The sequence below is a fragment of the Sebastes fasciatus genome, chromosome 14 (genome assembly GCF_043250625.1).
Source record: "Sebastes fasciatus isolate fSebFas1 chromosome 14, fSebFas1.pri, whole genome shotgun sequence".
NCBI lineage: Eukaryota > Metazoa > Chordata > Actinopteri > Perciformes > Sebastidae > Sebastes > Sebastes fasciatus.
In genome coordinates this window covers 21583582-21597500 of record NC_133808.1, presented here as the reverse complement: position 1 = coordinate 21597500, position 13919 = coordinate 21583582, and the positions used below count along the sequence as shown (strand labels likewise).

Sequence of the window (13919 nt, the reverse complement as noted above, 5' to 3'; positions counted from 1 at the left end):
TCATTCACAAATCCATCCATATACTAAGCTTACAGAAATCTGAAACATTGCAATCAACAAAAATGAAAGTGCAAAAATGGATGTTAAGTTTGCTGTAGATGACGCTTTCATCTGTAAAGCGACTTAAGATGTGTAGAGTATCTGCTGTCCTGATGTCAGTAGGGAGTTTGGACAGCAAACAGTCATGACTTTGCAGAGTGGTAGCCGAGCCCCCTTCGTAGTGAGAGAGTAGCAAGCCGATTGGCAGTAGCAGAGTGTAGTGGATGGGCTGAGGTGTATGGCTTGACCATGTCCCAGATGTAGGATGGGCCTGAGCCATTCACAGCACGGTACTTAGACATGTACCAGTGTCTTGAATTGGATTCGAGCAGCCAGGAGCCAGTACGCGGTGCAAAGGAGCGTCCAGTGTCACACTCAGGTTCCTTGCAGTCCGAGACGGGGACACCATAAAGTTCTCAATGGAGGCGGGGAATTAGTATTATTATTATTATTATTCCTGAAAGCATCGTGGAACTGAAAAGAACTGGAAAAAGAAAGCTTTGAGGAGTGTGTGTGCGTGTGTATGTGTGTGTGTGTGTGTCAGGGATGTTTTGGATGAATTGAATTGTTAATTTAGGGATTTGGTGGTTACATTTGGCATAAAATTGAGTTGATTTTGAGTGTCTTTTGAAAGTCTTACAGAGAAACACACACAGAACCATCAACCACTACTCTGTCGTGATTATGAAAAAAAAAAGTTAACTTGGAATTATGTCATATCTTAGATAAATAACTGAATCAGATTTTACAGAATGAAGTGAAATGAAACCAAAGTGATGAGAGAAAGAACAATCCTGGCAAGTGAAAGGGATGCTCACGTTTGGGTTATGTTCTGTGTGGGAGTATGTGTGTGTGTGTTTGACAGAGACAGACAATGAGAGTGTGTGTTACACAAAGGGAGTCTCACTGGACCAGCTGTTGTAAGTGATGATTGTTATGCTGCTGGTTTTTGAAAAGCTGCCAACAAGAACAAGTGAGGAAAGGCCACACAAACACACTTCTTGTGTGAGCTGATGTGAACCACAGAGGACTGAAATCTAACACCTGAACTTCTCCTCTCTTCTCTCTTGTCCTCTGCTCTCCTTCCTTCTTTTGATCTGTCAACCACCTGCTTCTCCTCCTCTTCTCCTCTCAGTTAAACGAAACAGCCAAGCAGTTGATGGAGATCGACAAGCCCACGCCGACTAACGTTCCAGGTCCGAGCTCCGAGCCGGCTCCGTTGGACCCCTGTACTCCTGGTCCCTCCCCCAGCGCTTCCCCGTCCAATGGAAACGGCTCTGGCCATCGAAGAGGCGAAGGGAAGAAAAACGCCAAGAAGAGGCATTCGTTCTCGGCGCTGTCTGTCAGCCAGAGGGCCGCCCAGCTCAACAACAGACACAGTATGGAGATCTCCCACCCGGTCCTCATCAGCTCCTCTGACCCCAGAGCTGCTGCACGCATCCAGGTACACACATAAACACATACATACACACTGTAATGTGTAATATGTAGCAGTGGTGGTAATTAGATCCTAAAATAGAGATACTTCAGTGTAAAAGTACTTACAAGTAAATATTCTGCATTCAAACTTTTACTTACTGTAAGTCAAAGTACAGACATATTACAGTACTTGTTATGAAGGGTGGCTTCTATTGTAATTGCATTATTTGGTTATTGTTGCTAAGCAACATTTTAACATTGGTTAGTGGAGATGGAGCTGATTTTAACTATTTTATTTAATGTTTGGTTGTCGAATCTTTAACAACTTATCATATTTTATAAGATGATCATACCTTCCCTGTGTTCATTCTTAATCTGAAAAGCAGATTATGAAAATACTCAAATCTGTATTTAAATGTAGAACATGAATAAATGTACTTTCCTCTCTTAGTATGCATAGAATAAATTGGGTTCACATTGACCTAGTAATCCAGTGTCATCCACTTCTGTTATGTTGATAATGATGCATTTACATATTGCTTATTTGTTGTAGCATGGGTCAACCTAGCATGTTGGCATATTGTAAAAATGCTTTTTAACTCAATGAGAACAAACAGTGAATATTTAAATCAAATATAACATTTAAAACAGGCCAGCATTTACAGTGAAAAAGTATTGATAGTACTAAAAATAACTCTATTTCTATCGTCCATAGCCCCACTAATATTGGATCAGTATTTTAGAGTCTAAAACAGGTAGTGTAACAAATGTAATCGTTGTTTGTAAACTGCCTCAAACATGTCCTGCAATTTCTTGTTACCTACCAGCCAATATACGCTGTTACAGATGATCTGCAATAAACGAATATTAGCCAATATATCAGCCCAGCATATTTCTTGTTCGGGCTCTTAGCATACTTATACACTGCAGTACACATGCACGTACATTTCGTGAGCTGGAATTCACTTTGGTTACTCCTCTTCACTAGAGATGTTATTAACTTATTCCCCAATCACTTACTCTGACAGTTCCATGTGACTAACATCCCTCATTTTGATAGCTGTAGACTGGAGACACATTGCTTTTACATTTATTGCCTCTGGTTGCATTCACACCTGGGTTAAATGTGTTTTTGAACAATACCCAGGGTGCATACTGAAAAGCTGGAAATGCTGCTGGCGCATATTGCAAGTAATGTTTTATTTTAAATGGAAACCGCTCGATCTGTATGTGTGCATGTTTCTGTGTGTCCGTAGGATGCATCTCACCCGGGTCCCTCTCCCTCCTCGGCAGGGGTACTGGTGCCCCCCAAAGTGGCATCCATAACCTCTGAGCTGCTGGCCCATGCCAAGGTGCAGCTGCCACTCAACATGTGAGTACACCTCAGGGTGCTGTCTGCTCACCCACTTGCGACGACCAGGTTTTTTAGTCCTTCCTTCCAACAGAGTGGATATGTGCCTGAGATCCAAGCATGGTTTCAGATCCCGCCTCCTGGCAACGTTAAAAATATTTCCTCTTTTGTGCCCGGAGTTATTGGCCATGTTCCACCACCTCTGCAACCACATTCACTCCTCCACTGGTCAGGGATCAAATCCCCCTCAGAAAGGAAAAAATACAGTCACACACTTCAGTTGTGTGATGCTTACATCAGTGTTTCGTAACCAGGCTTTCAACAGCACCACCCTCGCTCACACTATGCATTTTATTGTACAGACTGTTATACACTATGTGTTTTCATAGAGATGAGCATTGGGAAACAACGTTCAACACTTATTGTTATCACCATTTTCTTCAACAATGAACAATAAGTTTCAAGTTAATTTATTTCCAAAGCACATTTATAAACAACCAGAGTTGACCAAAGTGCTGGACAATAAAATAACATTAAATAACACATCGCAAACATGGTAACAGCAAAAGAGATAGAGATAACATAAACAAACTATATCCATACACAAATAAGCAAAGGAGGAGGTGGAGAATATAAGACACAGTACAGTAAAGTCAAACAAAACCTTACGGGCAGTGAAAGACCAGAGAAAACATGTACGTCTTGAGTTTAACCTTGAAAGTGTCTACAGAGGGGGAACACTTAATTTAAAAATGGTAAACTGCTCCAAAGCATTGGGGCGGCTACTGCGAACGCATGATCGCCCTTACTCCTTGGCCTTGATCGAGGGACAGCCAGGAGCAGCTGGTCTGAGGATGTGAGACATCTGAGGTTGGAAAGGTGGCAGGGAAGTTCAGAGATGTACTGGGTCGTCAGGCCATGTAAAGCTTTAAAAACAAATAATAGAACCTTTAACTCAGTCCTACATTTGACTGGCAGCCAATGCAGAGATGCCAGTACAGGTGTGATGCTGTCTCTCTTCCAAGTACCGGTTAGCTGTCTCGCAGCAGCATTATGCTCCACTGCAGGCGAGTTAAGGATGAGCAGCTGATTCCCAAATAAAGAGCATTGGAGCAATCCAGCTGAGAGAAATTTAAGGCATTTGTGACAATCTTCAGGTCATTAAATGAGAGAAACGGTTTGAGTTTAGCTGTATTTCTCAGTTGGGAAAAGCAACCTTTCACAACAGAGTTAATTTGCGTTTCAAATTATAAGGCTTGATTGAAGATGACACCAAGATTTCTAAGGTGCTTAGTTGGATATATATTTAGTTCAGAATATGTGCAGCTTTCATGTTTCAGCTTGTTATGGATTGTTTTGCTTTATTTGATAGTGGACAGACAGTTCAGGAAATGAGGGGAGAGAGAGATGGGGATGAAATGCAAAAAACTTGCGGATGTTGTGATTACATGATCCAAATTGTCCAAATTTGCCAAAACATTCAGGCACTACATACAAATATTACAATAGATGGGTAATATGACTCAGTATGAGTAGTCAAGACAAACAAAGTAAGCTTACATACTGTAGGCTGCAGATGGAAGCTTTGCTATTGATTTAAATTACCTCACAGGTTTATCATTTCTTAAATGGATTTAGAGCGAAAACCCACCTGACACACACTCACAAACACAATTAAATTCTTGTGGAAATGTAACCTCACTAGTCACATCCAGATGGCTGGTGAGGCGCCAACGCTGAGCAAGACTGTTCTATAATTTACCTCGGAATTAATCTACCAGGTAACTGCCAGGAAGACACGGGTATCTTCAAGGTGAGTGTGTGTTTGTGCTCCTGTACTTCTATCTTTGAGCGGACCACTTTGAGTTTTAGACCTTGAGAGGGCATTTTTGGCTATTTTGGAAAATGAGGACATTTTTCACTAATTACTTATTCCAAGGTTAGAATTAGGTTTATAATTTAGGTAAGGTGCCATTGTGTGTACGTGTGGATGTGAGTCAAATACAGCAACATTGTCACCTTTAATGATATCACCTTCCAAGTAGCGCTAGGTACACACACACACACATACACACACAGGTTCTCACACACACATACACTTAATACACACACACACACATACGTCCGGAGTAGGTTTGTTCTTCTGATGGGGTCGGACGTTTCCATCTTGACCTGGCAACTATTCCTGTTGCCATGGGGAGACGGGAGACGGTCCCCACATCTGTTACCATGGCAACGGGGAGGCAGCGCATATAGGGCTTGTTTACTCTGTGGTCTTATCGTCTTCTGTCGGAGTCTGGCACTACATACTACGGATGTCTCCCAGCGACGGGACCAGAAACTTATTTATATGTTAACGCAGATGCAATACACATTACTCGACACATGAACACAGTCACACATAGTAAGATGTTAAGTACTACATTTATCAGCTTACCTGTTAGTAGGCAGGTAAACACAGACATATTGATTACCCATTCTCGGGATAGCATACCATTTAGGAGGGAGAAACCATTCAGTCAGCCACTGGTGGTCACATTACGACCTCAGAGAGAAATGACTTGAATTCTCCTGAAGAATAAATCCCAGACTACACTGCAACATTAAAGCAGTCATACATCTTGGATTTGATATGAGTCAGCCTCTTCTGATTCTGATCTTTTTTTCTTTTCTTTTTAATCAGTGATTTTATCAATAGTTCATGTGTTATGGTTCACAGTTTACTGCAATAAAATATATCCCCAAGGCCTGTGATTCTGGATAAAGGGCCAGTGTGTAACAGTTAGGGAGCTCTATTGGCAGAAATGGAATATAATATTAATAAGTATGTTTCCTTCAGTGTATAATCACCAGGTAATGTGTTTTCATTACCTTAGAATGAGCCGTTTATATCTACATAGGGAGCAGGTCCTCTTCGCAGAGTCCACCATGTTGCCCCGCCATGTTTCTACAGTAGCCTATAACGGACAAACCAAACACTTTTAACTTTTTCTGCTTGGGCCTGAGTCAATAACATTACCCGTCGCCACCGCTGTCTCTCTCTCTTGCTTCACCACTCACTTTCCACGTACACACACACTTTACGCACTGGCTCTGCTCCGGATGGCTATAGAGAAGGCCATTTGTGTTTTTGCGTCGGCCACCGTAGCTCTCCAACACGCTTGACACACGGGAGAGGCTTCAGTTGGTTGCATTCTTCTCACCGCTAGATAGTGCCCGATCCTGCACACTGGACCTTTAACATGCCAGTATGAATTTATATACATTTTTGGGGAATTGGTCAGTCAAGATATGAATAAAGATTGCAGTTTTAGTAGAACATATTAAAGGATGCCCTTTCTTAGACCTCATTCTTGTTCATAAATACCAGGTCATTACTGTAAAAGAGGCATATTCTCAGATTTACCTGGTAGATAAAGGTAAACAAATTGCTATGTTTTGTATTTTTGCCTAAGAAACTTTATCTCAACTATATTTGGAACTGTCCTATTAATGGTTATCAGCAGTACAACCCTCTGTGTAAGTGAATTCAGTGTAGTTGTTAAGATAAAACGGTGGAGAGCCTTTAAGAAGAATGGTTTATTAAGTCTACTGTTCCACCTGATTTACTCAAACAAGCTTGTCTTAATATCTCTAAGATCTATTGTCCTATTGTGCAGGCTCTTATCCTTTTGTCCTCTGCACTGTACATCTCAGTTAAACAACTAAAAATAAGATATTTAAAATATGCACTTCTGAGGAGTCATATTATTCATTCTGTTAAAAAATAAATGGTGGAAAAATCTTTAAATCCCATAAGATGATTTAAAGTTGTTTCTGAGGACTAAAAAAGGAAAGTGTCATGAATATTCTTGAGTCATTTTCTTGTTCATCTTCAGTTATTTGCCCTTTGATTCAAGTAACAGAGCATTGAAATTTGGTCTCTCCTCCCTTCCGAACACACTGACAGAAATTTCGACTTGTTTTTTAAAGGATTGATTTGCACATGTTCATTCATCTGTTTATTCATTCATTTATTTGCATTTGTAATGGCTTTGTTTTTACTTTGCATAATACATATTAGGGATAATCCACATGGGAGATAATTGGTGTTTGGTGAACAGTTTCTCGAGTTTTCCTGCTGACTTCTAATGATTTTATAATTTGACTCACTTTTACATTTTGTCTGTTGCCTTTTGTTCCACAGATATCTGGCTTTATACGCCTACAAGCCCCAGAAGGCTGACGAGCTTGAACTTAGGAAAGGGGAGATGTATCGGGTGACAGAGAAGTGTCAAGACGGGTGGTTCAAAGGCACCTCGCTGAGAACCGCTGCCTCTGGTGTTTTCCCTGGAAACTATGTCACCCCTGTGTCCAGGTCAGTGAGCTCAGGCTTCATGGGGAGGGTGGAGGGTATTGTGGTCGTACAGCTTCCAAGGAACTATGTCATTCCTGCAGCATCCAGATAAAAGCAAGTCATATTGGTGGTGTACAGTATCTCACACCCTTTGCCCAAGATGGAAAAGGAACATCAATCGCATGGGCTGTCAAAGTGTTCCTCTGCATAACCAATCCCTACCTGCCGTAATTGTAATGTACTGTAATGTAATTTTAGTTACCTCATTCGGTCGCAGTGAACACATGCTTAATGGCGCAGAGGGTAGAACAGGTTGTCCACCAATCGGATGGTCGGTGGTTCGATCCCCGGCTGCTCTGGGTCACATGTCGATGTGTCCTTGAGCAAGACACTTAACCACAAATTGCTCCCGAAGGCATAGCCATCGGTGTGTGAATGAGCATTTAGATTAGATCCTGATGGGCAAAGTTGGCACCTTAGCAGCCTCTGCCATCAGTGTATGAATGGGTGAATGCTGACATGTAGTGTAAAGTGCTTTTAGTGGTCGGAAGACTAAAAAAGGTGCTGTATAAATTTAAGTCCACTTAACATTTACCAATGTTGTGAATTAAACAAAAACACTTACTTAGGTTTTAGCAAAAAACATCATGGTTGTGCTTAAAATTACTACGTTTGTACAGTGAAAATGTTACTTTATGTTGTGAACACGGGACACGAACGAAACGCCGATTATTAAAGTAAAAGTGAAACTTAACACACGGGACACAAACAGCGGTCTCCTGGATGAAAGCCTTGGGTTTGTTGGACCCATCCACCCCCTTCCAGCCCGCCCTGTGTGTCTCTTTCGCTCTTTAAACTACGTCACCACAGCACTTTTCCTGAGCTTTTACTGTTGAAAGCGGATGAGTTTACATTGTAGTTAATGGAAAGCCCAGTGCGTCTCATTCCACAGATAAAGGGTGACTTGTGTACCATGGCCAACGGCCGTGATAAAACATTGGTATCTGACGCTATGGAAATGAGAACAGGCTGGTCATTTTTCACATGCAGTTTGAAACATCTGGTATTTCAAACCTTCCACTTATCATTCAGTTCATTTGGTTTGATCATGTGAACCCAGCAGCAGAGTACAATCAGACTAAGGCCCCTAATCTTGTCCTCGCACAAAGGCAGTGGTAGTGCAGTCATTGTAATTTGCATTGTAATTTTTCATGGTAATTTCCTGGCTCCAACTGAACCCGAATACACGTCAGGCTGAGCAGTGCAATTTTGCTGCTTGTTATGGCGTGCAATTGTACTTGTGTTTCCGTGTGCTCTCACTGCCTCTTGTCACAAAGGCACGCCCAAAAAGCAATGTTTTGGGGTCTGAGTTGGCGGAGGCACCATCTGAAGATACTGTGTCCTCCTCCTTCAGCCTCTGCTCCACACTGTGCACTGTCAGGATTTCACCACTGGGCACCAAAACTAGCAAAATGATTTGGTTACACCAGCGAAAGCATATTCTGAGAAGCACTTACCAGGACTGTAAACTGCTGTGAAAACTGTGAACACAGTACTTTTTTCAGCAGGAAACAACACCACATTTTATGGGATGTATTAGAATTTGAACTTCGTCACTGATTTGACTGATATAAATTAGAACTCGGAAAATAATAGACATTAGGAAAGATTTTTTGAGAGATATTTCCAATTTTATTTAAATACAATGTAACAAACAAAACAGCAGTCAGTTGATACTGGCTTTATCTTTCTAATGTTGGGCTACATACTCAGTGTAGATCATTATCATCATCATCATAATTATCATCATCATCATCATCATCATCATCGTTGCTTTTGGCATCCTAAACATTGTTACTCATAGCAGTTAAAACCAAATAAAGTAGAAAAATGAGTGTGCCGAAATCATATTTGGCAATTTAATTGCCCTCATTATTCGTGTATGCGTGAAAACATTTGCAGTGGCTGTTCATCTAATCTGTATTCTGCTCCATGATGCAGTCAAAGAAAAGGAGAGAGAGGAAGAAAATGAAAGCAAGGGAGAATTAGAATAATAGAAAGAGAAAGAAAATAGAAAGGCATAACTGAGGGAGGGAAAGATGATGAGAAGATGAAAAGAAAGATATGGTACTTTAGGCTAGACAGAAAGGAGGAGTGGAGGGGAAAGGGTAAAAGACTGAACGGGGTGGAGAAAGAAAAGGTGAGGAAGGTAGAATGGGGTAGAGGAAGATGAGAAGAAATTGAAATAGAAGATAGTAAGAGAAAGCAACAGAGTGAGGAGGAGAAAGAGATGAAACGGCAGCAAAAACAGCAGGTGTCCCTCTCCACTGGATATGAATGGCTGCTTCACATTCTGCAGTTATGCAATTTGAGAGAGAGAGAGGGAGAGGCAGAGAGAGGCAGGACAGGCGAGTAATCAAATGAGAGGCAATTTGTTATTTTTACGCGAGCATACTCTCTCCTTCTCCCTCCTTACCTCTCCCCCTCCTTTGTCTGCAGTGCAGCTCAGAAATTTTTCAATATGATAATGAGAGGCTGCCAAAGATGCCCCCACACACACACTCATACATTGTGGAGTTAGACCAATTCAGGATGCCAAATAGGCATGTCATTCATTTTGAAATGCAGTTTGAATATTTACATATTTGTTGTGGGATTTATTATCATGATTGATACAAACATACAGTATTTGATTTGAGCAGATTCCGTATTAGAATTCATGAATGTGTTTGGATTATAGTTATCCTGGATTCATTTGAGATTTTTAACGGCACACATGAGGATTTTCCACTCTGGCAAGAATGAAGATTTGGTGCAAAGGATGATTGTCTCCTCTAAATAATAGTTTGAAGTCTTAAAAGTTACTGATAGCAACTACAGCTAGAGACATCTTGATCACACCAGCCGCAACGCCAAATCGAGCCAAGGGTATATAGATGTGTGTGGTCCTTGCTCGGACCACACACATCTTCAAACTTGTCCTTCATTTTTATCTCAACTACACACCTGTAAAGTTTCTTGACTGCATCTTGCACGGTTGTGACGCTATCACATTGCAGCGCAGTCGCCAGGAAAAAATCTCGGCATTGTACGTTTCAGCAAACCAGGGATACATTGAAGGTTGTCATTTTTGCATTCGGTCAGAGCAAGTGACGTAGTTTTAAATAGCGAAAGAGACACACCAGGCAGGCGGAAGGGGAGCTGGATGGGTCCAACAAACAAGGCTTTCATCCAGGAGACCGCTGTTCGTGTCCCGTGCGTCACAACGTTCAGTGTCGTTTTCACTGTACAAACGTAGTAGTTTTAACCCCAACCATGTAGTTCTTTCCTAAACCTAACTATAGTGGTTTTGTTGAGTTGTTATGGTTTTTACGTTATGTTGTTACATTATTATTTGAACATAAACCATGATCTTTTTTCTAACATTGCGTTTCTGCAAGTGTGATACGAGGCTGATATGAAATGTATTTATGAAATATATTTTTGGTTCAGAAACGTCACCATTCAACGTATCCGTTGTTTGCAGAAACGTCCAATGCCAACATTGTTTCTGGCGACTGGGTTGCACGTTGATAAAATCTGTCCACGGATAAACACCTGGCAAATTACTCAAAATTACTTCTGTGGTACAGGAGGTGTCTCCTGGACCACATTTTGCCATGACAACACACACAGACTCACAAGGTGAAAACAATACCAGCGGCTGGTAAATATGTGTAGAATATGGGCCTTTACAAGCCCATGTAAACCCAACACACACAATAAGCAGTACATGTGTTGTCCATAGAGAACATCAAATCAAAGAATCTGTGAATAACTTTGCTGTTTCTATTGGTACATACACAAACACACATGCAGTTCACACACAAACAGAAAGCCATAACTCTGTATATGTGTGACGGGAAGTCGATGGGCGGCCATAAGAGTGTGAATACCGCCGAGTCAATAATGTTCAGCTCACTGTTCTGCCATTCAGCACTCTGCAGACAGAAACTTGAGCAGCCTGCAGCTCCATATATGTTACAGTGGGACATTAAGTCGTGCTGATCCACCGGTCAGATAATAGCACTGAAATCACTCACTTTGACAGAGGATAATAGTGCTGTTCGCACCTTCTGGACAAAATACTGGCTATTAATATTTTGTACTAAAGACTGAGAGTGTATACAGTCTTGCTATGTGAGGCTGTACTCTGGCACAGCTTTGCTTTTGGAGAAATTCACAAATTCACAATTTGGAGTGACGATGGCGCTTAATGAAATGTCAGGGGTTCAATAAAGTTATTGCAATTCATCCTGATGGGCACATGAGTGTCTGCACCGAAAACAAAAAAAAAAATATATCATCTTTAAACAGTTGAACCATTCAATGAAAAGACAATATCCCTCCCTCTCTCTCCTCTGCAGGGCTCCGTTTGGAGTCGGTGGTTCTCGGAGCTCATCTTTGTCCAGCCCAGTAGGTGGAGGAGGAGGAAGTGGGTGCAGTAAAGCCCCCGACCCTTCGTCCCCAGGGTCCCCGGGGCCCTCTTCGTCCCGTCCCTCCACCCCACTAGTAAACTGTGTCTCCAGTCCCGCCTCCTCTCCGCAAACTGCCGCCGCCCAGCTGAAGAACTGCCTGCGCTCCAGTCAGCATACGGTTAACCAGGCACGCACCTCAATGCAGCTGGGTAAGCAGAAACACACACAATGTTAGAAATGCACATAATGTGTTTTAATCATTGAGCTCTGGATTCATTAAACATTCAGCAGCATCGGTTTTTCAGTTTTGTTCCTGTTTTAACAGTTTATCGATCGATCCCGATCACATGTTCACTGATTATCATGAATTAACATAATGGCACAGCCCCACCATACCACAGTAAGTGGCACTCAAGATAGAAATAATTGAGAACTTGCAAGTGACTCGCAAGTTGAGCTACACTTGTGAAAAACAAACAGCCTGACATTCTGCAACAGAATCAGCGGCATTAAAATCTCCCAATACGACACCATGTTAGCAGAGAAGTGAATCTTGTTACATCCCTCCAGAGAAATGTTAAGCAAGTGAAAAGAAAGTATTTACTCACATGGAGATGTGTCTGTCTCTGGTATTTTTCATGCCATGCTCTGCAATATCACGCTGTGCGATAAGATGCTCGCCAGCCTACAGGCTTAAAGGAGCAGAGTGCAGATCATTTGGGAACTTGCAGCATTTTATCCGCTTAGGCTCTGATTACAGAATAATAGAATATTGATCAGTGAATAACCAAATGAATGAGTAGGATGAGATCCAGTTAGTGGCATACAGATGCAGCACATGGACATTGAATATTAAAATCATACAGGATTGTTGAGCATCTCATTCCAAAACCAAAACCAGACCAAAAGTATGTGGACGCATATTTTTGACCATAAATCGTATGCATGTTGTATATAAATATTTTGTATCCATATTGATAGAGTCATCTAACTTTTTTTCCATCTATCAATTTTCTACAACCATCACAGGGTTTAACAACACATGCAAACACATTCACACATTCACACCTAACCTTGTGATGCATTTATTTCAGGCATTTTATGTTCCTTTATAAGATAGCAGAGACAGTACAGAGGTGTTTGTAAATGAGGGGAGATAGATGAGGGGTGACATGCAACTCGAACCGTGGGCATTGCAATTATACTGTCAGCGTCTCAAACCACTATAGGCCCCCAGGACGGCGCTAACCTGCATGTCTTTTGACTGTTGGGGGAAAAAAACACACGCAGAGAACCCAGAGACAGGTGTACGCTTGCTGTGAGCTGACAGTTGTAACCACAGAGCCATCATGCTGGGAACAATTTTACATTGTAGAAATGAATCCCTATGATATTGTTGTTGGAAGCAAACATCATGCACCCATCCTCACTGTTACTTTCCCCTGCACTATATGAACCCACTGAATCATCACTGAACATAAGCCGCTATTGCAGAACAGTTACAAGAACATACTGTAACTCGCAGTACAATAACTTAACACAATTGCAGCTCTACGACATGCACAAACTGTGCACATAGAGTCTTCACGCACCGCAAAGACGTCAATAAGAGCTCTGCTCACACAGTGGTACTGTTTGTGCCTGCCACGCACACACACTCACCAACACACACACACGCACACACCTGTGTCTGTACAAGGTCTAGATTATATCAGCCTTGTTCTCCACTCAGGCTCTATTCATCTCTCCAGAACCCCTTTCGCTCTTTCTCTTTGTGTGTTTTCTTTCTCCCTCTGAGAAAATAATGGTGACCGTTTCTTTTTGGGAGGCTGAAGAGTACACACTGTGAGAACACTGCCAAGAATATCACACACACACAGACATGTGCACTCCCACGCACACACACACACACACACACACACAAGTGAACACACAGCTGAATGACATCACTGTGCTTTTTGTTTTATGGAGGCGTAATGACAGAGCTTCATGCCTCTCTCCGTCCACCTCTTTCCTTTGCTCCCTCTGTTTTTCTCTCCCTCACTCACTCTCACACACACACAAACAGACACACACACACACACACATCTGGTCTCCATTACGAAATAAAGTATGCGCATAGTTCTGGCGTTTAGTGGTTTTATCACATGACCAGCGCGCCTCTCTATGGATTTCTGCCTGAGTACTGCAGTGTACAAGAGCAGGTGGCTAGCAACCCTGTGTGTGTGTGTTTATGTGAGTGCATGTGCATGTGTCTATGCTCACGTGGGTGCGTATTTCTCCGTACTTTTATCCTCATGAGCACCAAATGACCTCA

The 13919-nt window shown here is 41.9% G+C and overlaps 1 protein-coding gene across 3 annotated transcripts in view; it reads left to right on the top strand.

Annotated features, from left to right (window-relative positions):
• Nucleotides 1-13919, top strand: part of LOC141782855 (E3 ubiquitin-protein ligase SH3RF3-like) — a 104910-nt gene that overhangs the window by 76462 nt on the left and 14529 nt on the right. For all 3 annotated transcript variants that reach the window (XM_074659665.1, XM_074659664.1, XM_074659662.1), the window contains 4 exons: nt 1175-1483; nt 2715-2830; nt 6996-7166; nt 11552-11811. In XM_074659665.1, the coding sequence (XP_074515766.1) occupies nt 1175-1483; nt 2715-2830; nt 6996-7166; nt 11552-11811 (856 nt within the window). The remainder of the gene's footprint in view (nt 1-1174; nt 1484-2714; nt 2831-6995; nt 7167-11551; nt 11812-13919) is intronic.